This window comes from Astatotilapia calliptera, chromosome 5 (genome assembly GCF_964374335.1).
Source record: "Astatotilapia calliptera chromosome 5, fAstCal68.1, whole genome shotgun sequence".
Lineage (NCBI taxonomy): Eukaryota > Metazoa > Chordata > Actinopteri > Cichliformes > Cichlidae > Astatotilapia > Astatotilapia calliptera.
The window spans coordinates 35539871-35564249 of NC_137426.1; the positions used below are offsets into that span (position 1 = coordinate 35539871).

General features: G+C 39.4%; 1 protein-coding gene across 1 annotated transcript in view; it reads left to right on the forward strand.

Moving 5' to 3' along the window:
* Positions 1-1100: 1100 nt before the first annotated feature.
* The window catches only part of hdac11 (histone deacetylase 11), a 46345-nt gene continuing 23066 nt past the window's right edge, over positions 1101-24379 (forward strand). Inside the window, exons 1-8 of the mRNA XM_026169061.2 lie at positions 1101-1328; positions 1807-1866; positions 1974-2122; positions 6266-6366; positions 11639-11755; positions 14650-14692; positions 21357-21433; positions 21766-21828. Of these exons, the coding sequence (XP_026024846.1) occupies positions 1832-1866; positions 1974-2122; positions 6266-6366; positions 11639-11755; positions 14650-14692; positions 21357-21433; positions 21766-21828 (585 nt within the window). The 5' untranslated portion in view covers positions 1101-1328; positions 1807-1831. The remainder of the gene's footprint in view (positions 1329-1806; positions 1867-1973; positions 2123-6265; positions 6367-11638; positions 11756-14649; positions 14693-21356; positions 21434-21765; positions 21829-24379) is intronic.

Consider the following 24379-nt stretch of genomic DNA (forward strand, 5'->3'; position numbering starts at 1 on the left):
GCTTGATACACCTAATACCTGAATTGAATCCTATGCTGCTTCTCTTCTATTATATGTGTACTTTTCTTCCTAGCAAAACTTAAAATAGCTCCAGTTCATTGAAGATTCAAATTCAAATTCATTCTGTGGCACACAGCCTAAAAAATATGAATAAAAAAAATCAGTAGCCCTGTTGTGTAGAATCAAAGTCTCTGTTATCTTCTAGTCATAAAGCCACTGTGCCTGGCATTCACTACACTCATCATCATGCTGTCTCATCAATGCTCCAGTGGTTAAACCCTTCATATAACGATGCAGTATTGTCTCAAAAGGTTGGATGGACTTGTATTATACAGTGATGATGAAATAGGAGCCACCTGATTTATTTCTAAAGCTTTCCTGCCAAGGCTTTAAGAGTGCTTCACATCTCATCTCCATTTATATTATCAACAGGAACGTACAAGTCTTGGGAAAAAACACCAAGTGCACTATTCACTGCTGTTAGGATCAAACTGCTGTTAGAGGCCTACAGTTAGTATTTAGACTTGTTCTGCCTCAGTATGCTATTTGAAGAGTTTTCACATTCATTCGGGAATTTAACAAAAATATAAAGAACACTAATTCCAAAACAGATTACACAATAGGGCAATAAAGTGTCCCTGCTCACCGTAGATCTCAGTGGACCTGCTAAAGGTTTCACATCTTTCTTTGATACTTTTTTTTAAAATTTTCAACACATTATCCATGTTTATGTGATATTGTTCAGACAATGCAAAATATATCAAAAGGACACGTTTTACATTTAAAACACATTAAATGAAACAAATAAAAAATATCATAATTACAAAAATAAGCGCAGCAGGGAAACAAGTTTGTTTCCCTTTCACTGAGTTCAAAAACGGGCCTTTAAAGACGGACCTCAACCACAACACAAGGTTACCTTTCAAAATAAAAGCAAAACAAAATAATCCGCACTGAAAAATGCACAACAAAGTTTACGACGCCACTTTGTGAAAACGTTAAGTTGAGCTGACAATTAGGCAGATAATACTCCGAGAAGCTCCCTCACACTACGAACACGTTTCTTCTTTAAATCTCCGCTAACAGCGTAACTGTACGTCAGTTACGCGGGTTTGGAGCTCGCGCGTAGTCGACGCACGTACGTGGAGCTGGAACAGAAATTAAGCGAACTGTCCAAGAAACACTGAAGAAAAACGTTTTCTTTCGTTTCGTTCACTCAATTCTGACAACAGCCCCGCTTAAACACCGTCATCAGGGACAGAGAGTCTCCGTCTCTTTACATCCAGCTGCTGTTTGGTGGCCTGCGTTATTCCACAGAACAGCAGCAGGTGAGTCACATCGGGTTGTTGCTAGTTTCTGTTCTCTGAAACGGTTCCAGGCTGCTATGCCATATACAGCGTCTCTGGTGCTGTTTTTGTCCTCCACGATGAAAACAAACAAACAAACATAAAAATGATTCGTGTTTATCGTTGAAAACGGCCAGCACTCAAACAGGTTTGGCGGCTGTGTTTACGGCAGGAACATTTCCTTGTCCCGTTGCGTCTTTCTAATATGTATACAAATCACTGCGCATGCGCGAGACACGAGTCCCCTTTTTTTGACGAGCTCAAGCTTAGGTCCTCGTGTACCGTTTGTGTACTAATGACGACAGTTGGTTACAGTGTGACACAAAGACATTTTGAAGGCATTTCAAGCTCTTAGTCTTCTTTTAAAATAGATGAATTGTGTCCTGAGACTTCCTGTGCATATTTACGGCAGTCACAAGTTTATGAAATTTTTTATCTCATTCCTTTTTTTTCCAATTAGATGAAAGAAGCAATGCCTGAAAAACATGTCTCACAAAGAAGATAACGAGGAGAAGAGGCGGTAAGGAGTACAAACAAACAGCATGACACTTTCAATAGCCCTTATTAACGCACTGGGGAAATCACTGCATGTAAATGAAATACACACTTTTGACTTTCCTCTTTCAGCTGCCACCGCACTGATTTGTATGCCAGCATCCCTCGAACATGTCTGCCTATTGTGTACCACCCAGACTACAACATCACTTTTATGGGCCTTGAAAAGCTTCACCCGTTTGATGCGGGAAAGTGGGGGAAAGTCATCCGCTTCTTGAAAGGTAAGCGAGTGAAGAACAGAGTGGCAGATGGGGAGGATATCTCCCTGAGCTGATGAACACTGAAGCACTCAGACTGAGGTCATAAAAGCGAAAAGAGCCGGAGAACAAAGCAGAAACAGTGGAAGAGGTAGTTGTAGTTGAAGAAGAGGGAGTAGGGGAGGCAGAGCAATAGAGCACAGATAATTAGAGAAAAGTCCCTGTGGGAGTTTGTGCAGGTATAGTAGATGAAGGCCAGTGTGGTTTTGGAGGCTGAGGGAAAACAGTTGCTGGATAACTGGCATGACTTCACACAGAGCTGTTGTCAGGCTTCACGGTGGATCATCTGTGCTGTTAAACGTGTCGCACGCAGCTTAATGAATTCACAAAACTTTCAGAAGTTAAGAGTGCAAATAAAGAGCTGAGCTTGTGCTGACAGAGGGAAACCTTGGTTTTTCTAAATTTAGCCATGCAGTAATTGGAAGAAAACTGGATGATATTGCAGAATTACTCAGCATATTTAGAGAGTGATACAAAGGAACTGGTTGTGCACTGGGTTTTTAATGAGCCCTCTGTGTTACGTCCAGAGTTGGAAGCCAATTTTGGACCACCGCGTTTCAGCAGTCTAAGGGAATAACATGTAAAATGGCCCACAATTGACCGGCTGGTGCTCATCAAAAATAACCTACGCTTCTTGATATAGTGACATTAATTTATAATGAAACTAAAAATTTAAACTCCATGCTTTTAAGCAGCTACTTTGGGACTGTTTCTGCCTGATTTTACAAACCTCTCTTTAATGCTTTATCACTTCTTATGCAAACACTACAGCTCCATGGCTTCATGGTTAACGGTTTAAATTTTAGCATTAAATAAAAAGCACAAGTTGCCTAAAATATTTATCTCTAAGAATTAAATGAATCCAAAAAACATTTTTGTGGCGCACTTTCTTTGAAGCTACAGGACTTGACAAGTATTGTACTTATCAGTTCAAAATTGATTCAGACAGGTTAGCTGGCCTGTCTGTTCAGGTCTGTGTTTGTGTTTTCACCAATCACAGCTATGAGTTTTCAACAGTTCTTTTTTTATTGCAATTATTGAAATAAAAATTGTGGCGAACAAACCATAGACCATGTGCTTTCTCATGTAATCTCTTAAAAGAATATACATGCATTTGTATGTATAAACAATGTATATAGTGCAACACTGAGGTTCTGGATGCAAAAGTCCCATTCATATTCTCCATAGAAATTTTGGTTATGAGCCATTATGTAACCATATAATGTAAACTTAACATGAAAGGTTGTGAAATGATGGTATGTGCTCCTGTAGAAAACACACATCTGTATTATTTCAACCTTGCAATACCAAGGAAAAAAACTACTTTGCCCATAATCCTGTATTGAAACGGCAATGCCTCTGCTTGGTGGATTTTACTGTTACCATGGAGATGTTTAAACCTATCAAGATCAGGTCAGTTAGTGAGAGCAAAATCTCATACATGGATCTCATTTGTCTATGAAACGAAAATTAGGTAAAAGAATATCTGATAAATCTTTGTTTTTATATTCTTCAGGTCCCAATCAACCCAAATAGCAAAGAAAAATTTAAAATGCATGCCATGAAAGAGTTCGGGTCTTAAGAGGTTAAGGCATTATGGGAGGCATACTGTTTACACATTTGCCTAACAAGCAAACATTCATGAGTCAATGAGCCCTTCTGAATAAAAGAGCAACCAACAACAGCATCTATGTACACGGTCCTGTACCTTCAACTTTTTCTTTTTTCAGTTTTTCTTTTATTTTTTTGATCCACATCAAATCTTTTTTTGCTCATGATTCACCATGTAGCTTGTAGGTTTGGTTCAAGGCTTAAATTTTTTATCTAACGACATTCTGAAATGTCACATGAATAGGGAATTCGCTTCTGAAACCAGAGCCTTTAAAGTGGGTGGTCACCGTTGCCATCTACAATTCAGCCCACGCGGCCCGTGTTTATCTCAGTAATGAACTGATAACTCAACAGCAGTTAAGATGATGCTGTTGAGTTGTAATTAACAAGTCAGTGAGAGGGCACCCTATCATGGTACCATACTGGAATTCACTGAGATACTGAGAACCTATTGCTTCACAAATGTTTGTAGAAGAAATCCACATGCCTACGTGCTTGATTTTATACAGATGTACCTCAGGTGGTAGAGTGGGTCATCTACTAACTGGAAGGTTGGAGGTTTGATCCCAGTCTGCATTCCAACCCCATGTTGCCCCATTGCATTGGTGAATGCATCCATCTCCAATGGATTGTATGAATGCTAGTAGTAAGCACTTGGAAACAGCATAGAGTAAAAAATAAAATGGCATGTAAAGCGCGTAGAGTGCTCAGAGTAGAAAAACCCTATATAAGAACCAGTCCATTTACCATTTGCCATCTGGCTATGAAAGCGATTGGATGAATACCTGATTGAGTGAATATCTTCGGCAATATAGTGTCATAAACATAGACTTAGATTTGTTTATGTAACAGAACTGATAACTCACTGGAAAACAAGGGGGTTAAACCTAAGAAAGCTGTCTAAGGTGCTTCTAAGGCCACTTTTGTACCCCTGGCTGCAGCAATGATGTTAAGAAACCAAGGATGTACTATCCACTTTCACACTGTCTGTCTTTAAGCAGTCATTGTTTCCGGGAAAATCCACCCGTTAGCTATACTGTTTGGGTTTGTAAAGCACCTTATAAATGAGGACTGTCAGGGGTGGCCCAAAGGGTCTGGGGAAAGATGCATATTTTTGAACTTTTAACTGTATATTTATAAGTTTTAGTGACTACTTTTGTGTTTTAGCCACACAAAAGTAGTTAAAAAAATAAACAATTATAGAAAAGTTCCCGTTTTTCATTGTCTGCTATAGAAATTTCAGTTTAAAAAAAAAAAAAAGAATTTTAAGCAAGTAACTGATACTCGTTTTTATAAATATGGGGCAGTCTGGTGTTACGTTCCCCTGAGGGGTCTAAGCGGGGAGGGGAAGTAACAAAAAGTGACCGGGTCAGAAAAAGGAGTCAAGGGAGGCAAAAGGGTTAAATTAAAGAGTTTTATTAAAGTTTCAATTTATACTAACTAAAAGAGACGGACAAGCCGCTATCACCATTTAAGAAAACAAACAGAACTCAGGCGTTGGTCAATAAAGTAAAACGTAAGCCAAAAAGAAAGAGCAGCTCACTAGCTGAAAACCACCAAAAACACAGCTCACTAGCTGCAAACACAACGACCACTCAGCTCACAAGCTGTAACCACACTACTGGCACTCTGGCCCAGAGCTCACCTTTCCCTGGGCTTAAATACTTTTAATTACTGATGTGAGTCAGCTGTGTAACAGGGAAAGGTGGCACCTCAGGCAGAAGAGGTGGTGGGACACGCCCACACAGGCACCTTCAGGAGGAGGCCCTGCTAGGGCCGTAACACTGGGCAATGAGCCACCAGAACTTTTTCTGTAATTTTACACATTTGTCTTGTAAAAACACTAAGGTGGACTGTTGAAATTATGTTTAAAAAAAAAATGTTATATTAATATATCCCTGGGGTTAAATGTGTAGTTAAATGTCTTTATGCGGACAGAAAGGAGAGTTTCACTTGCCCAGCTCACTTTGATGTAAAGTGGGCTGGGCAAGTGAAACTCCTTTCTGTGGCCCTCATTGTAAAATGATATTCTGAACTCTAGATGCTCAGAAAATCTTTTTCATACCAAGTCTCTTAAAATTGTGGTCCTCAACATGGTCCTCTCATACTGCATTGTATTTTCAAGAGAACTGTTTCTGTTATACAGCCCACTCTCTTTAGAATAGAAACTCCTGTTGCTATAATGCAATAAGCACCACATACTGCAGCCTCATAATTCCTGTGCAGTTTAATGACAATCGGCTTTGAAAAACTAAATATTACAGCTTTTATAAATGTAGGATTTGTTACGTTCTTCTGTTTCTGCATGCAAATTAGTCTGGTTACTGATAAGAGTTTCAATGAATGCTGACATCTTGGTTCAGATATTGTATTTTAGTAAAACATACTGAATACCAAACTAATTCCTACAAATTGAGGAGCACAAAAGTTGTAGAAGCTCCCCCTCTAACATCCAGCGTTTTGTAACTGTGCTCCCTCCCTCTGTATGTGTTGCAGAGGAGCAGTTTATCAATGATGGGAACCTTGTGGAAGCTCGTGAAGCTGCTGAGGAGGATCTGCTGATCGTTCACACCAAACGCTACCTCAACAGATTAAAGGTAGAGTTGCTTGCTTTATCTCACCCATAGTGCAGCATCTATCACTTTGACTGGCATCATTATTCTTCCATCTTTCCTGCCGTAACACATGAATTTAATCAAATTCATTTGACATGGAGTGTCATCTCACTGGAGTGGATGAAGTCTGAACCTGTATGCGAGGTCAAGACATAGTGACTAGGGCTGAACGATATATCGCATTTGCGTTAAACGTAATATATAAGTCACTTAGACAACCTAAAAATGTTATTGTTGGGCTTTTTTCAGTGTTTTGTTTGTTCGTGAGTAAATCGGTTTGGCTGAGATTAAAGTTATTAGATTAGATAAAATAAAACTTTATTAATCCCCCGGGTGGGTTCCTCCTTGGTTTTCACACAGCTGACTAAACGTCAAACAGAAAACTTATTAAACAGAAGTATGAGACAGTCGAGAATTTACACCAGTGTCTGGTTATATTTTAGATAGCAAGAAGCAGACGGCCGAGTTTAATAAACTCCACCGAGACAGCGGTGACGCTAATCAGAACTAGACCGTCCAATTTCACGCCTTTAAATTTTAAAGGCGTATTTGTGTGTGTGTTTATACAATTGCTATTATGTTTGCACTTTATGTGTAATGTTACTGACTGCAGAGATCAGTAAGATGTGTGTATTTTTTATTTATTAGTTTTATTTATTTAATATTATTTTTTAATTTAATGACTGTCTAGTATTTCACAGATGTCGAAAAACTGAGTGTGGTAAAGCCACTGATTTTGTTTATGTATATTTCTGCAATCTGCACATTGTACTGACTTTCATTTAAATGTTTACACCAGGGTTCCTTGTCAGCACTTTATGCTCAGATGTTTGTAAGCTAAAAATAAACTATTGTGTATGTTCAAATATACTGTTGTGATTGAAGAAGTTAAATAAAAATGTCAGTCATCAATTCATGCATCACCTCATGTCATCATAACAGAGGTCTGTCTTCCAGGAAAGAACAGTTTAAAATTAATGTAATATAGTATTGGCCATACTATATGATGTATTGCTTGTCTTTGTTTAATAATACAGAAGACAAAGACCTTAAAAAATAATCGCATATCACATCGCAATCGCAATATTGGGGCAAAAAAAATCGCAATTCGATTATTTTCCATAATCGTTCAGCCCTAATAGTGACTATGATGTAATCGGGCTCACCTCAACGCATAGCTTGGATTCTGAGACGAATCTCCTGAACATGTTTTAAACTTTATACAAAACTGGAGTTACCTGCAGTGAGAGGTTGCAGACAGGTACTGTGCTCTGTGCTGACTGTCATCTGTGGCAGTTCAGACGGCTATTCTCAAGTGCACATGGCACCAGGATGCTCTAGGTTGTAGGTTGATGGATTTTGTAATCAAATTGTCAGATTTGCAGGTGAAGGTGGGAGCAGAGCTGTCAGCTGATCACCACCTGGTGATGAGTTGGATCAGGTGGAAGTGAAAGCGTTGGGAACATTGTGATGTTTATGGGATTTGCCCAGAGTTCCTTAAGGCTCTGGATGCTGTAGCTCCGTCTTAGATGATGTACCTCTGCAACACGTGGAAGCTGGGGACAGTGCCTCTGAATTGGCAGACTTGGGTGACGATTCCCCTCTTCAAGACAGGGAGGGTGTGCACAAACTTTAAGGGGGATCAGTCTCCCCTTTGAGATGGTTCAGGTGTCTTACTAGGATGTCTCCTGGAGGTCTGGGTATAGTGTTTCAGGTGTGTTCTACTGGGAAGAGGGCCTGCTTGGATAAACTGTAGAGATTACGTCTTTCAGCTGGCTTGGGGATGTCTAGCTTTCCACTGCATGAGAATTAGAGGAGGTTGCCCAGGAGATGGAGGTCTAGCCTCTACTTTGACTGCTGCCCCTATAATCTTTTCACCCTAACCTGCTGCACATTAGAGCAGGGCGATATGACCAAAAATATTTATCACGATATACATTTGAAAATTTGCGATAACGATATAACTGACGATATAATTGACACTAGACAAAATACTTTACAACTCCACAACTTTATTAGTGCAAAAGAAAATAAATCAATGTATTTTCACTTAAACAAGCAGCATTAAAGTTATGTAAAAATTTAAAGTGCAAATGCAAATTCCTCGCTGACAGTTTAACCAAGTGGAAACTGGCCGACATATCCTCAGCACAACCATGTTTAATATCCACAAAACTTGAAAAGAGGTTATACACACACAATACGGTAATATTATGTTGAAGCACAGTACGTATCACTCCGCGAGGCGCCTGCCTACGATAGCTGTAATGCTCCGACAATCCATCAAGCGGTGCGGCTTCGTGGCTTAGCAAAGTTGTACTGAAACGTGACAGATTTTCCAGCGCCGTGTACGACATAAAATCGTTTCGAGGTCAGTAAACAACCAGAGTTCATACATAAGGCAAACGGGATTATAAGGGGCTCTGTCGATTTTCAGAAAAATCAAAGGATTGATTTTAAGTGTGACGTATTTTCCAAAAAACACGGTAATAACGACGGCCCGCTAGCATGCGCTACCAAAAATACTGCTTTGTTGTGTATCTGACGGGCGAAAGTAGAGCTGGGCGATATGAGATTTTTTCATATCACGATATGTTTTTTTCATTTCAGGCGATAACGATATCTATCACGATATAAGCCAAATAACTGTATTTGTAAGATTTAAATGTGCCGTTGCTCACAAGTAAAATGTGAAATAATCAGCAGCTTGTTTTTATTTAAATATTTATTTCCCATAATAAGTTCAACAGGGTAGATGTACTTAAGGAACATGAGACTTTTTCAGATAGATAAAGGCAAATATTGCAAACTACACAAAAGGCAGCCGCTGAAGCGTTTAAGTTTCAAAATAGAACAAACGAAACAGACTAAATTGTCAATTCCACTTAGAAACAAAGTATTAATTCTAAAAATAAATCTTAGTTTGTTTTACAGAAGAACAGACAAAACTGACTAACTTTTGTCAATATCAAATAAACTGAGAACTAAAAGGAAATTCTCAATCTCTCCTTGTTGTATAGCTGAGCTTTTCAAATAGTTTTAACAGTTACTTTAGTCTGACAAAAGCCGAATGACGAATTAGCGCTTCCAGTCAGAGACTGAGGCTACGTCCACACGTACACGGGTATTTTTGAAAACGGAGATTTTCCGTTTTCGTTTTAAAAATAATCCCGTCCACACATAAAGGCAGAAATGAAGGAAAACGCTGCTATGAACATGCCAAAGCAGCAGGTGGCGCTAGATTCCTAACCGTGCAGAAATGTTGGCCAATCAGAAGTCTAGAAGCCTCGGTGGGAAAAAGTAAACAAAGCTGGGGCATAGAAGCAGAACAGAGTCGTGTGTGTGGAGGGACAGTAACTGTGTGTATATGTAAGCATTTAAACACTGCAGAGAGTAGAATTAACAGTAACAGTATTGTAGAAATTCATTTCACCGAAACAATAACGTGGCGCACAGTGTGACGCATGCACCAGTTTATTGTATTTCCAGACTTGCTTTCGGCACAATTTACAGTGCATGCTACTCTGTTTTTTGTCAGACTTGAAATAGCCGAAATACCTTCACACTACGGAACTTCTATGGCTCTTCCGTTCAACAATCTCTCCGGCATTGGAACCATCATCTGTTTTCTCTTCGGTCACGCTCGGTTGATTTTTCTAGTCGGCACACTCATTTCCTCCATTACGCGCTGGCTCCATTACCCGCTGGCTGCTTCCCAAACAAACACACGTGCGGCTTGGCACTTGTGCTGTACGTAACAAGTCACGCGACGTGACGCTGCGGCTGTGATTGGTTCGGCTCTGCGCTACTGAATTTGGATTGGCTGACCTTTTTTTTTTTTTTTTTTTTTTTTAAGAGGACAAGAGCGGCGAGGTCTATCGCGATAGCTTAATTTCTCTATCGAGTAAAAGTTATATCGCGATACATATCGTTATCGTTCTATCGCCCAGCTCTAGGCGAAAGCTAAACCAGTTCCACACCACTGAAGCTGCAGCATTTTTACAAACCAGTTCTGGTTCATCTGTTTCATTCAACGATCCGCTTTCGCCCTTCTCATTCTCCGTCACCGACATGCTTTTTCCGCCATGTGCGTATGAAAACAAAGGCACTGCACATGTGCGTTTTACTCATATTCTGTCGCGATATTTCATTTTCTTATCGTTGCCCAACATTACACCGGTGTTACCGTGAACGGTATGATATGACCCAGCCCTACTGCACATCTTTTCCAGCTCTGTCTCTCTGCCTAACTAATCAATGCAAGCCCTTTTCCCCTTCTTTGGCAACTCTTCTGTAACACCTATTGCCTGTCTTAACTCTTTCCTGAACTCTATGCAACATTCTTTCTTCAGCTTCCACCATTTAATCCTTGGCTTCACTTGCTTCTTCCCTGCCAATACCTTGCAGTGCGCTCTCTCTTTCACCTTCTGCATAAGATGTAGTCTCCTCCACTCTTATACATTACTCCTGTTTTATCCTTTTCACAAAATCAATCACTATTTTTCTATTATACTTTTTTTTTGTCTCTTTAACACCATACCTTCCCAGCACCTCCTCATTACTTCTGTTCATGTCCACTGAAGTCTGCTCAATTCACAACTGTCACCCAACCAGGTGGGTGACAGTCTCTATCACTTCATCTTACATCAGAATTCTTCTTTCTCTTTCTCTCCAGTCAGTTATCAGTCACCAATCAGTCCTCATCTGATTAATCCTTAGTCCTCAGGGAATATCATGTCACGCATATTAACAACATGGCAAATCTCCTTTGAGCTTTTGTCATTTTAATTTATCATCTAGAGGGACTGATTAGTGTCTACATTTATTTACCTTTCCCTGAGCGGATTTGGGAATTTTAAGCTGTCTGTGGATGTCAGGAATGCTGACGTTTCATTGTAAAGCTCTTCTAGTAGAGTGCCTGCTACAGAGGAAGCAAAGCTGATAACAGTATTTCTGTCACATTCAGAGGCTTTGTATTTATTCTGTTTTCCCTCAGCTGCCCAAGTGAGGTGCAATAGCTTTATTCTTTACTGTCGTTTTTTCATGAGAATTCAAGCTTCAGCCTGAACCCCCTGGCATCATTATTTCGTTTTTCTCCACCTTTATATCCACATCCTTTTTTACCTTTCTTTTTTTGCTTTGCTTTCCGTGCTGTTCATTCAGTTGAGGGCAACTTAGTTTTGTTTGTCTTGTGACAGATGGCAAAGAAAAAAACATCTCTATACCGCTCTAATTATGTTCTGCTTCCATTTAGTGGTCTCTGGTGGTGGCAACCATCACAGAAATTCCACCTCTCCTGTTTCTGCCTAATTTCCTGGTGCAGCGGAAGGTGCTAAGGCCTTTGCGGACTCAGACAGGGGGAACAATAATGGTAGGTATCTGACACCCTCATTTCCTCTTCATGCTTGTGGCTGATAATGACATGTTATCTAGCCTCATTTGTCAGAAGTAGAAATGGAGATAATGTCCTGTAGTGTACCACCATCACATAATGATGAGATCCACTCTTGGCTCCGTTTACTTTTATCAACTAATACGAGTGCAGCAGAAACGTTATAGTTCACACCCACTGCACTCAGCATCCAGCCAACACAATGAGGTTCTTCCACAACAAGGCCTTGAATTTTCAATGACCTTAAGTTGAACTCAAGTTGCCCACCTTAGTAGATAATCTGCATATGGTTTTAGTGTGTGTTTTACAAAAAAACATCTAGATGCATGAAATAACTGTACAGTACTCAGCAGAAAATTCCAGGAGCAGGACAACGCCGCCACATTCCAGCACACAGATCACTGTTCTGCAGTAAAGTGCAACGCTCTTTAAGTTTTTAGGTGTTTTTTCTTTTGGAAGGTTCTGGCCTGTTGCCGACCATATACTGCTTTATCTGGCATGGAAGACTGTGCTTACACAGGGCTATTTTTTATGTAGCTGCAGAATCTACATTTAGTACTAACTACAGAACCTGAGGTGTTCACATTGTTTTATTACCTTTAGAAACTTTACATTACCTTCATGTTCAAGCTCTGTGACAATTTTGTATTAACAAAAGGGTTTCTTGAAAAGACTTGTGCAGACTTTGCTTTAAATTGATGCTTTCTGTAAAAGTTGTGAATTCAAAGGAAATAAAGGTTCTTGTTTTGTCTTGTGAGGGTGGAGACTTCCAAGGGAAAGCAGCCTAATAGAAAACCTGTGTTAAATATATATATTTCATATATAAAAGCTAATCTCTGTGGCGACAGAGTTTTAGGGGGAAGATGGGTTTTCTTTGTTGAACATATCGTGTGTTTGCACTTTTAAATGGAAATTCTCTTTCATGTGTTTTGGGGAATGGTTACTCAAGTTGTTTTAAGTAGGATGAACAGTCTATGTGACTTTATTTGAAACGTTTGTTGTGATTCACTTCTTTAAATCTGTAATGGTTATGTAGAAGGTTTCTTCTTTAAAATCCTGTTAGCTGTCTGTGTGTGTGTGTGTGTGTGTGAGGCAAATTGGTTTGAAAACATTAATATTTATATCCAAGTTTATCTGGAACGCATTCTTTCTGTCTGACAGGCGCATAAAAGCTAAAACTCATATTGACACATTATTTCTCTTGGATTTATATCTTAATATTTTTGGCTGATCTGATTGTTAAGAAAATATTAAATTGAAAGGTGGGAGTCCAGTGGAAATCATAAATCCTATAAATTGATAGATTTTTCTCAGGTAGTTTTTAGTGGCGCATAGGGAGAAACTGGAATCTGGGATCTGCCTTTTGGAGCGTTCTTATTGAAAACGGAGAAATAGAGAATAAGAAATAAATGGAGTACAAGAAGAAGACCTAAATGAACCTGAACTATATGCCCACTATAATGCAAACAACGCATATCATATGGTTTTCTCAGCATACGCTTGATAACAAATGTATTTTCTCTCGAAGACTGCATTCTGGGCCTGGTGGTCGATGGTGCACATGAGATTCGAGGGCTGTTGTAAAATATGCCTGATACGCTCTGAAACAGAGTTCTTGTTTTCCCCAGACAGAGTGGAGTGTTACCCACACACTCTGTTCATAGCCAGACTGTGTGCATACATGCAAATTTGTATTATTACTCATCCATCAGAGAACCATACTGGCATTTACACACAATCTCCCCAGGTCACATCTCCTCTCATCAGCTCTCACACATGCTGGTCTGTAGAAGAACATGGCAGAGCAGCCACTCTTGCCTTTTCCAAGAGAGAAATCGTGACCTACCACGGCCTTATCGTTGTTTAAAAAAAAACAAAAAACGTCTGACTGACGACATACTTGAGAACATTTTGAGTTTGAAGATTGAAACTACTTTCCTAAGAATGCCCTTTATTTGTGAAGCGGCTTAGATAAATAAGCCTTTAGCTAAACCAGGAGTGCAACCAGGCCCAATTAATGTCTTCCTGAGGTGTAAGCAGGCACATCAGGAAGACACTAATGAACTTGAAACGCTGCCCGTCTCACGTTTCTTAAGAAAGCTACTCTCAGGAGTAGATCTGGATCAGTGAGGCTCTGCAATGAAATCTCCAAAAGGAATTGTAAATATTCCTTTTACGTTGGTATTCTGCTGAATAATTCTTGGCTTCAGATATATTAACTTTTAAAGATTTTAGGTTTTTGGAGGGTAGTGCTCTTTAGTCCCACTTTCTTTATTTCTTTTTGTTTGACTTTTATAATATCCTGCTGTACACCACAAGCTGGTCTGTGTGGCTTCGGGTTTTTGTTCCATGACACAGTGACAGGGCTCCCATGGACAAGTTGTTTGGAAACCTGTCACCTTTTAATTACACGTCACTGTTGAAGTCTCAGCAGAGCAGAGCGCTTCGCATGGGACAAAGAAAAGAAAAGAGCACGAGTCCACTTTATTTTTCCGGTTAACCCATTAACTTTGGCAGTAATTAAGTCTGTTGTTGTCCATATGCATATTTAGAAATAGTACATGTTTTACATAGTTAGAAGTCAGATTCACTAGTGGTACTTACTCGTTTTTAAATCCGTGCCATGCACAGAAAACCAGCATTAGAATGCATCACTTTGCACCTTTTATTTGTTGTTGTTTTTCAGTCAACATGAATCAGTTCATGGTGACTGCAGGAGCCACTTGAAGATTCCTGTTGCATTCTGTAGTTTATTTTTTAAAAGGTCATTTTCCTTTCAGGGGATTTTCTGTCTCTGTCAACCAGAAAGGATCATTTATACATTTTTATGGTCACATAAAGGCAACTGAACTGAAATATTGTCTCTTTCACAGGCAGGAAAACTTGCTGTTGAGCGAGGGTGGGCCATAAACGTAGGTGAGTTTGCAATATATGCACTGATCCATGCATCAGTAATACGTCTATCTGCAATCAGCTGATATATGTTTAGCTTTGATATGGGAAACGGTTTACCCCACACTCTTCACCTCCCTATAGAGCCTAGCTATGGAGGTTTCCATAAGATAGTGGTGTCACATGCCAGGTTTCCAGTGTCTTCAGCATGCAACAAAAGCCTTCATTTCCCACAGTGGTATTTGTATGCAGTCTTTGCATATAGCTTAAATTAGGTGGTGAATTATTATTATTTTTTATTTATTTTAGTAAAAAAAGAAAACTAACAGCACCAGCTGCTAGAATGGGAAAAACTAAACAAAACAAACAAAAAAATGTTTGTTTTTCTTTCCCCACTTAGCACAAATATGTTTTTGAATCATTTACAAAGGGAATGCTCCGTGTTAACGAGATGCTATAAACTCTTCAACATCAGCATCTGTTTCTGGTAGCTGTGAGTGAAACAGTGTTCAACGTAAAGTAGAACATGCTGATCAGTTTCCTTAGCTGCTTATCGCCTAGAGGAGGAGTGGCGCAAACATAACACTCGCCAGACATGGACCGTATTTTTCGCATCATAAGGCGCGTTAAGCAAAACAAAACAGTCAGACAAGTCAAATTTTATTCATCTCATTCTTCTTTCTTCCTCCACTTCCACACCATTGATTCATTAATGCTGAAATCTCTGGCAGCTGCTCTATTCCCATGTTGTTGCAGTTTATTAATGACTAACCTCGTATTTTTCTCCTGACTGAAGTTTGGTCCGTTTACAGCATCCTGCTATGCGATTGCATTTGTCCCTGACCACCGAGAACACTCACGTTAACTTTTATCGAGTGGGAAAAAAGTTAGCTTGTTTATATTATGCTAACATAGCTGTGTCGCTAGCAGTCACGTAGCACATCATTATATACCAGCTAGTTCAACTTCAGTAACCCTGCAAAAGTCACTGCTGTTTAGTTTTCTGTCTTCTTTTATGTTTGAAGTGATAGCAGAGCTGTACGTTTGAATTTTTTCAAAAATCTCTCAGGCAGAACTAGAGATGGACCGATTCGATATTACGTATCAGTATCTGTCCAATACTGACCTAAATTACTGTATCAGATATCGAAGAGAAATAAAAAACGTAAATAAAATAACGTATCCCAGCTCATAACCTTAGCACGTCGGAGCAGTATGCGTCTCGTGATAGAGCGGCTGTAGCGTGTGAGACCTGTCGGCAGTCTGGTTGAGCATTTGGAGCCTCGCTGCGTGCTTCCAAACCGGCATTTCATCTCTGAGAAAGCTATCCCAGAGAAGTAAAGCAAGTGTGTAAGTTCATCTCTGTATGTTAGTAAAGCTTAACAACCGATATATGGAGCGACTGCCTCTTCTCTCTCCTCTCCCTCTCTTGCTGCTACTTCAATCATGAAACTGATCAATGATCAGCTGATCGGCTTTTCTGTCGCGACTCCCGTCTGTCTTGTTTGTTTATCGCCCACTTCGCGCCAGAAAGAGGAAACCAGCAGATAAACAACAGCCGCACGTTTAAGCTTGATAAACTGTTGTTACACCAGGATCCTTTTCTATGCAGCTGACGGCTGGTAACTGTGCAGGGGCGGGTCTAGCAAAGTTTTGCCAGGGGGTTCGATAGGGCATTAACAGGGAAAGGGGGGCACAAAAACATACTTTTTTTTTCTAATTGTCATGTCTAGCTTTTAATAAATAATTTTTCATTTTTCAATGTATAGAAGTCCATTATTGTATATAGTAACAATTAAGTCAAATTTATAACCTAGAAAGCTACAGTACTTTTACCTTTGCAATTCTGTTGAAGAAAGATGTTGAATCTATTTAATTATTGTAAAAAAAAAATTTGACTTCTGTGCATTTTTTTTTTTTTTTTTTTTTTTTTTTTTTTTTTACACGTGCTTTAAATTAAAGTCCATTACATCAATTAAGCATGAGTGTGGAGGGTGGTTCCCTATTTTGTTTTGTTTTTGCTGGGAGTTTGCAGCCCTATTAGTTAGGTTGTTTTATATTTCCACTAAGTACTCTTTAAAATACCAGAATAGGGAGGATGGTGCAGGTTTAAGTTTATTAGATTGATCAGTGTTGCTGAACTATGAAATATTTTGGGTGCAGTGTATTTTTGCATACAGGTATAACAGAATAGCTTTAGTGTTGCTTTGTTTAAAACTTGAGTATGAACTTATACAAAATGCAGCAAGATGCTTAAAAAAATACATAATTCATACATACGATGCACCGCTGTTGATTTTTGAGAAAATTAAAGGATTTTAATATAGTGCGCCTTATAGTGCGGAAAATACGTTAGCATTTTTACAAGTGCTACTGGTCTGCCATTTAAGCAGCAGCCAGCTAGAGTCAGGTATATGTACACATTGCTTTCCTGGATATTCTGTATCACAGCAGCTAATGTCTCAGCTTAAATAAATGTGTTTGTTTGACTCTGTGATGAAGCGTCAAACAAATAAATTGCTCAGTTAAGCGGCCACAATGTTTTCATTTGGGATTTTTTGTTGTAAACTTTGCTGCAGGCTCACAGCAGAAACATGCAGGGTGTATCTATATAAAAGTCATTCATAAAGACAATGACATTAAAGTGGACATGAAATACTACATGGAGCCCTGGTTTTAAAAAAACTTAAACTTAACCTCCTAGGATCTGGCTTGATATCCACTCATGAGGACATTACACTGCCACTGTTCTATTGAAATTTGAAACAATTATGCTCATATGTGGATCTCATTTTTCTCAGAAACAAAATTTGGTTTAAAAAACAAATCTGGTAATGCTTTGGCAGCTGATGACTGTAAAAACAATCAAACCCAAATATAAGTAAGAGAAATAAGAGAAATTAAAAATGCATGCAGTGGAAGATTCCGGGTCTTAGGACGTTAACATTCTCAGTGAAGCTGGATTTAAGAAATAAGTGCTTAAAATTTTTAGAGCATGTTTTTTGCCAGTACAGAGCATGACATCACTTTTATACTGCATGTTGAAAAACCAAAGAAACCAGCAGGTTCGAGCCTGTTTTGAGTGAGGTGACAGGTGGTTCACTGAAACAAGCTAGAGTCAGAAAAACTGGGATTTTTTTTTCCCTCTTCTGGCCGTGTGTACCGTGCAGCACTATTTTATGCAATAAAACAGCATTTCTTTTCCCAAGCACACCTGAACATTTCACAAAATAATAGGTCACCACATGTGCATCACACCACAACTATAACTAATACATAGAAGACCTGACTAAACTAGAAGTGATCATTTTAAAATCTGTTTAAAATGTATCTAATCAGAGCTGATTGTTAATTAAACCTACAAATCTGTAATATAAGCTTAAAAAATACATGTATGCAATTCTTAAATGAAATCAACTACTCTGATTTAAGCAGAAATCGTGAGACTCATCTGTATGAAGGAGCAATTTGAAAAGATAGGTTTGGAAGCATTTAGTATTGACTGTAGGACCTCTTAATAAATTTGAAAAGAAATAAAACTCTTAGGACTCTATATTAGCATTTTATTCAAGATCTTGTTATTCAAGATCTAATCTCATTTTTCGGTGGACCCTGGGGCCTTCTTTTTCTGTTTTAGGCCCACAGCCACGAGGAGTCTTTTCCACGATGTATTCTTCTTTGTTTTTCCTGGGAGATTTTCTACTGGAGCAGCAGCTTCCCCCAGGACGGCCTGTGATTCGGGGACAAGGTGTTCCTCCTGCTCTGAAACCTTCTCAGCAGTGTTGAGGCTGGTTGCAATCACTTCTTTGATTTGTGATCTTAATCTCTCCACCTCTCGGATAAGTGACCGCTCCTTCTCCGAGGTATCATTTTGCTGGGCTCGGAGCTCACATATTTGCTGTTCTAGGTGTTCCCTCGTGGCCCTCGGGTCTCTGATGAGGAACCGATCTGTTAATGCGTTTTCTACGTGCAGTCTGTTCTCCTGGTTTAGATGATGTTGAATTTGCCCGAGTTCTTGTTGAAGAGCTGCGCTAGCTAGTAGCTCCCTGTTGTTATTCTTTTGCTGCTTGAATTTGTCACAGATCTTTTGCAACCTTCGTGCCTCTTTCTTTGCTTTCTTCTCTGCATTCATGTACTTGTTCTTCAGACGTTTCTCCTGTTTTAGTTTATTTGTCGCATTGTCCAGCTGTTGATGTAGCCGATCCGTCTTTTCAGTTGACTGTTTCATTGATGTATTCTGTGCCATCATGACGTTGATCTGACTGAGAAGTCTGTTACCGTGTCTCATAGCACTCTGCAAATTCGTATCCTTTTCCTTCATCTGCCTTTGGAGGTGCTCTATTTCAGTTTTCTGTTCTTCCAGCTTGGCGGCCCCTTGAGCAGCCTTTTTTTCTAGGCAAGCACAAAGAGTCTCAGCACTTTGGAGTTGATTCTTCAGCTTTTCCACTTGTGAAGCGAGCTTCCTCTTCTGATTATCAGAGTCCTGTAGCAACTTGGCTAATTTATAGCCTGACAAAGAACTCCAGTGAGGTTTTAGTGACTTGTTCATTTTTGTTGTTGGATTAAATGTTGTCCTCTCTGATGAGCTGTGCTGTTTCAGACAGGGCTGCAACTGACGATAGTTTATTTATAAGTTGGCATCAGGGAAACCGTAAAGAATGGAACCGCGTCAGTTTGAAGACATAAACAAGCTCCACATTGCTGTATACACTTTTGCACCAACAGTTTTACAAAGCATGTTATGAAAAAATGTGCACTGTATTTTCTTTCCTTATTCACCCAACCATATTGTTATATTACAATGACAACACTGAGAATATAGCATAAAACACACTTTTCCCTTTTTTCCTCATTGGACACACATCATTGCTGTTTCTGAAATTATTGCATGGTCATATTTTTATTACTTTCTTATAGGGCTGCCACAAACGATTATTTTGATAGTCGACCAGTCACCGATTATTTTTCTGATTAGTCGACTAATCAGATCATCATCCATTGGATGTACAACGTACAGCTTATTGCACCAGCAGCATCTGCTCTTATATAACTATCATTATCTTACAGCTGTAAGTGTTTAAGGTCTGTGCTAACTAAAAATAAAGACAAGATGATAGTTTATTAAATTTTAATGAAATTTGCAGATTGTTTCGGTGAAGATTAATAAACTCCTTGCTATCTAAAATATAACAGGACACTGGAGGATATTCTCGAGCATCTCACACTTCTGATAATCAGCTGTCTGCTTGACGTTTATTCAGCTGTGTAAAAATTATAACTTTAATCTCAGCCAAACCGATTTACTCAGGAACAAATAAAATACTAAAAAAAGCCAAACAATAACATTAAGTTATCTAAGTGACTTAGATATCATGTTTAACCTGAGTAGCGAAAGACGGCGGTGGGTTTGAAAACGATCTGCCGGGAGTCCGGTGTTCTCACGGCTCTAGTGAGCCTAGCCCCCGGCTCGCTATCGAGCTGGTGGGTAACAGACGTCTCTGAAAACATCGGAGCGCTTTTGAAAATATGTGGTGTCTTGATAAATAATAATAATAATAATAGATACTTTATTGATCCCCATGGGGAAAAAAAGAATAATAAGAGTAATATTAAAACTAACCAGCTGCCGCCATTGTTGGAAACGGCAGCATCCTGCACAACGATGGCGACAGGTCGGCGAGACGTGATTGTGGATGCCGCTCAGGTGCGTCCGCCTCCCCAGCAGCCGTGCCGCAGACCACGCCCCGCCACAGTACTTTTCTCTTGTCCCCTTAGCTCCTAGCCTACTCGCTAGCAGCAATCAAATCAGGAGTGACATGTTTAGCCGCATGTTCTCCTTAAATTGCTGTCTGTCTGAATAGTATCCAAAAAAAACGATGGGCAGCTTTACTGACCGAGAAGATAAAGAGTCTCATTTAGCTGTTACTGATGTTAAAGGGGCCGTACACTGTATTAGGAACTGGGGTATGTAAACCTCAGATCAGGGTCATTGGGGTAGTTTGTGTTGAGATTATGATTTAAAAAGAATAAACACAATTGTTTGACAATAAATGTGTTTAGCCTTCCAGAAACCATGAATGAAAGTAAAGTTTTTGTGCTATCATTCATATTCTCTGAAAAATGGTTAAGAAATCATAAATTCTTTCAGGGTAAATCAACTTATGAGAGCAACTGTATGTTAATATAGCACCACCTTCAGTTAGCTTTACACAAATATAGAAACATCTTTTCTCAACACCATAAGGATGAAGAACCCTTATAAAGGACTGTTTTTGAAAGCTAGGCAATAATGATGGTCATATTTCACCAGCCACCACATATTTCTCTGTATTTTAATACTCTGTATTTTAATGAACGTGACCAAATCAGGTCAGAGGAGACTATATTTCTTAACCTGAACGAAGGCTTCTCATCCCAGTTGTTAAAAAGGTCTCTTCACACAGTGCTTTTCCCTGTAGACTGCTGCTGTCCTAGCATTACAGCAGCATTAGAACAGTCCCATTTGGTGTCAGTAGTCCCACTGTTATACCACATGGGAAAAGCAGCCATTTTTATAAGGTGCAATAAACTCAATAACAGCCCATTTTAAATCGGCATTTATAGCCATTTTGAATAATGGACTTCTTAGAAACCTGCTCGGTTAGTCTAATGGCCCTGAGACAGAGCCTGTGAATTTTCTGTTTCCCAGGAGGAGGCTTCCACCACTGCTCCAGCGACAGAGGAGGTGGATTTTGTGCCTATGCTGACATCACTTTGGCCATCAAGGTAAAACTGAATCAGACACTTTTTTTTTTAGATTCCCCATTATTTAACACATTGACTTGACACTCATTGTTAAAACTGCCATTATTAAAAATCAAGGCATGAACCCAAACGCACAGTTGGAAAAAGGAAAGTTTTCACTAGAACAGCCATAAAGTACAAACAGGAATCGCATGAAGCTCATTGTTCTTTATGGATGAGTTAAAAGATTAATTTGGGCATTGTGAACATTGTTCTGCTTGAGTTTTTAATGTAATTCCATGTGAGATGTAAAAGTTTTTCTCATGCTGGGGATGTGTGTTCAGAAAGCAAATATTTTCTGATTTATCTCTCAGTTTCTGTTTGAGAGAGTCGAAGGCATCTCCAGGGTGACCATCATCGATCTGGATGCTCATCAGGTGAGCCGATACATCACTTCTCTCCATGTCAATTCACACCGCTGCTTAGCAGCCATCATTGATGACAAAATAGCCCCACTTTTACCGCCAGAGCCTCCCTGCAGGCAAATTTGGCCCTTACCATCAGATTCAGCAGAATGTATCTTAAAATGTCTCCGCTGACAAACAGCCGAATGAATACAGGCCTATGCAAACAGTAGGATGTCTTCAGCAATGTTAGGTACCTTGTTTGTTTGGGCTTTTTTCATATTGTGAAAAATGCGTCCTAACCATGATAAAGAATCACTTTTGATATTTTTTTAATTAAAACAATGGCTATTCTTACAACTACAGCTTGAAAATGTTTAAGGCCAATATTGATTAATTTCATTCTGATGTTTTTTCAATAATGTTGGAAAAAACAGAATGAATGCTGTTCTTGAAGGTCATTTCACCTTTGTTGTGGAGATTTGAGGAAAATGAGTGAAAAACCAGCATCCAGACATCATATTTCTGTATTCCTGCATGTTTCCAAAAACTGTTTGATATACTTTGTGAGAATTTTGATAAATGCAGGGATCTCCGTCCATCATGGGATACTTCCCCACTGACCTAATCCCCATCTCACTCACGTGTTTGTTCGTGTGTCCTTCTGGGCACATGGCGGGTGCCTCTTGCTATGTTAAAAGGTGGAGGGGTGTATTTGTTTATGAATGCAAGTAGCTGTAATTTGGCATCTTAATCAAAAATAATAATGTTCTTTATTATTTTTCTTTGTTTTTGTAAAACAGTACATTTGTAAAAAAAAAATCATAAGTAACAACAATAGTTTTATTTTAGAAATTAAAAATAAATTATGACTAAAGAGGTTGTGCATACAGGTGGATTAACAATTAATTTGGTAATTACCAGTGCTGTTAGTTTAAGGCAGCTTTGACATAAACTTGCATTAGGTGGTGGTGTAATACATTTAACACTGTATAATAATGCTGTGCATCATTTGTGGTCTGAACTCTCTTAAGCTGTAGAAAACAATGACTCAACCTTTTTAAGACCCTGATTAACATATATTTGCCTTAAGATGTATTTTCAGCATAATGACTTGTATCCACCACCAATTAGGCTTAAGAATTATGCAAACACTGATGATGTCTTAACAACCCGTGTTCAAGGCTGCATTGTATTAATAGCCTGGCATTCATTTTTGAGACCAGTTTGCACGTAATAACCTACATCTATTGACAAATGGTAGGGATCAATATAGATGCTGAGTGAATTATTCATTAAGACCAAAGAATAAACCTACACTGTCCTCTTAGCAGATAATTGGGCCGAGAGAAAAGCAGTAACCTGTGGCTCAGGTGATTGAGCAGGTCGGTGGATTGATCCCCGGTTTCTCCTGTCGGAGTTGCCCCCAGTGCAACCATCCAGTGTTAATTCAATTCAATTCAATTTTATTTACTGTATATAGCGCCAAATCACAACATAAGTCGCCTCAAGGCGCTTCATTGACACAGAGAAAAACCCAACAATCATATGATCCCCTGTGAGCAAGCACTTTGGCGACAGTGGGAAGGAAAAACTCCCTTTTAACAGGAAGAAACCTCCAGCAGAACCAGGCTCAGGGAGGGGCGGGGCCATCTGCTGCGACCGGTTGGGGTGAGAGAAGGAAGACAGGATAAAAGACATGCTGTGGAAGAGAGACAGAGGTTAATAACAGATATGATTCAATGCAGAGAGGTCTGTTAATACATAGTGAGTGAGAAAGGTGACTGGAAAGGAAAAACTCAATGCATCATGGGAATGCCCCGGCAGCCTACGTCTATTGCAGCATAACTAAGGGAGGATTCAGGATCACCTGGTCCAGCCCTAACTATATGCTTTAGCAAAAAGGAAAGTTTTAAGCCTAATCTTGAAAGTAGAGATAGTGTCTGTCTCCTGAATCCAAACTGGAAGCTGGTTCCACAGAAGAGGGGCCTGAAAACTGAAGGCTCTCCCTCCCATTCTACTTTTAAATACTCTAGGAACAACAAGTAGGCCTGCAGAGCGAGAGCGAAGTGCTCTAATAGGGTGATATGGTACTACAAGGTCATTAAGATAAGATGGGACCTGATTATTTAAGACCTTGTATGTGAGGAGCAGGATTTTGAATTCAATTCTGGATTTAACAGGAAGCCAATGAAGGGAAGCCAAAACAGGAGAAATCTGCTCTCTCTTTCTAGTCCCTGTCAGGACTCTTGCTGCAGCATTTTGGATTAGCTGAAGGCTTTTCAGTGAGGAAGTAATAAATGCATGAACTAGTTTTTCAGCGTCACTCTGAGACAGGATATTTCTAACTTTAGAGATGATGCACAAATGGAAGAACGCAGTCTTACATATTTGTTTAATATGTGCGTTGAAGGACATGTCCTGGTCAAAAATGACTCCAAGGTTCCTCACAGCGTTACTGGAGGCCAAGGTAATGCCATCCAGAGTAAGAATCTGGTTAGTTACCATATTTCTAAGATTTTCAGGTTAGCATGTGTGTGAATATTGGATAGAAGTGCTGAGGTACAGAGAAAAAGCATTGTAC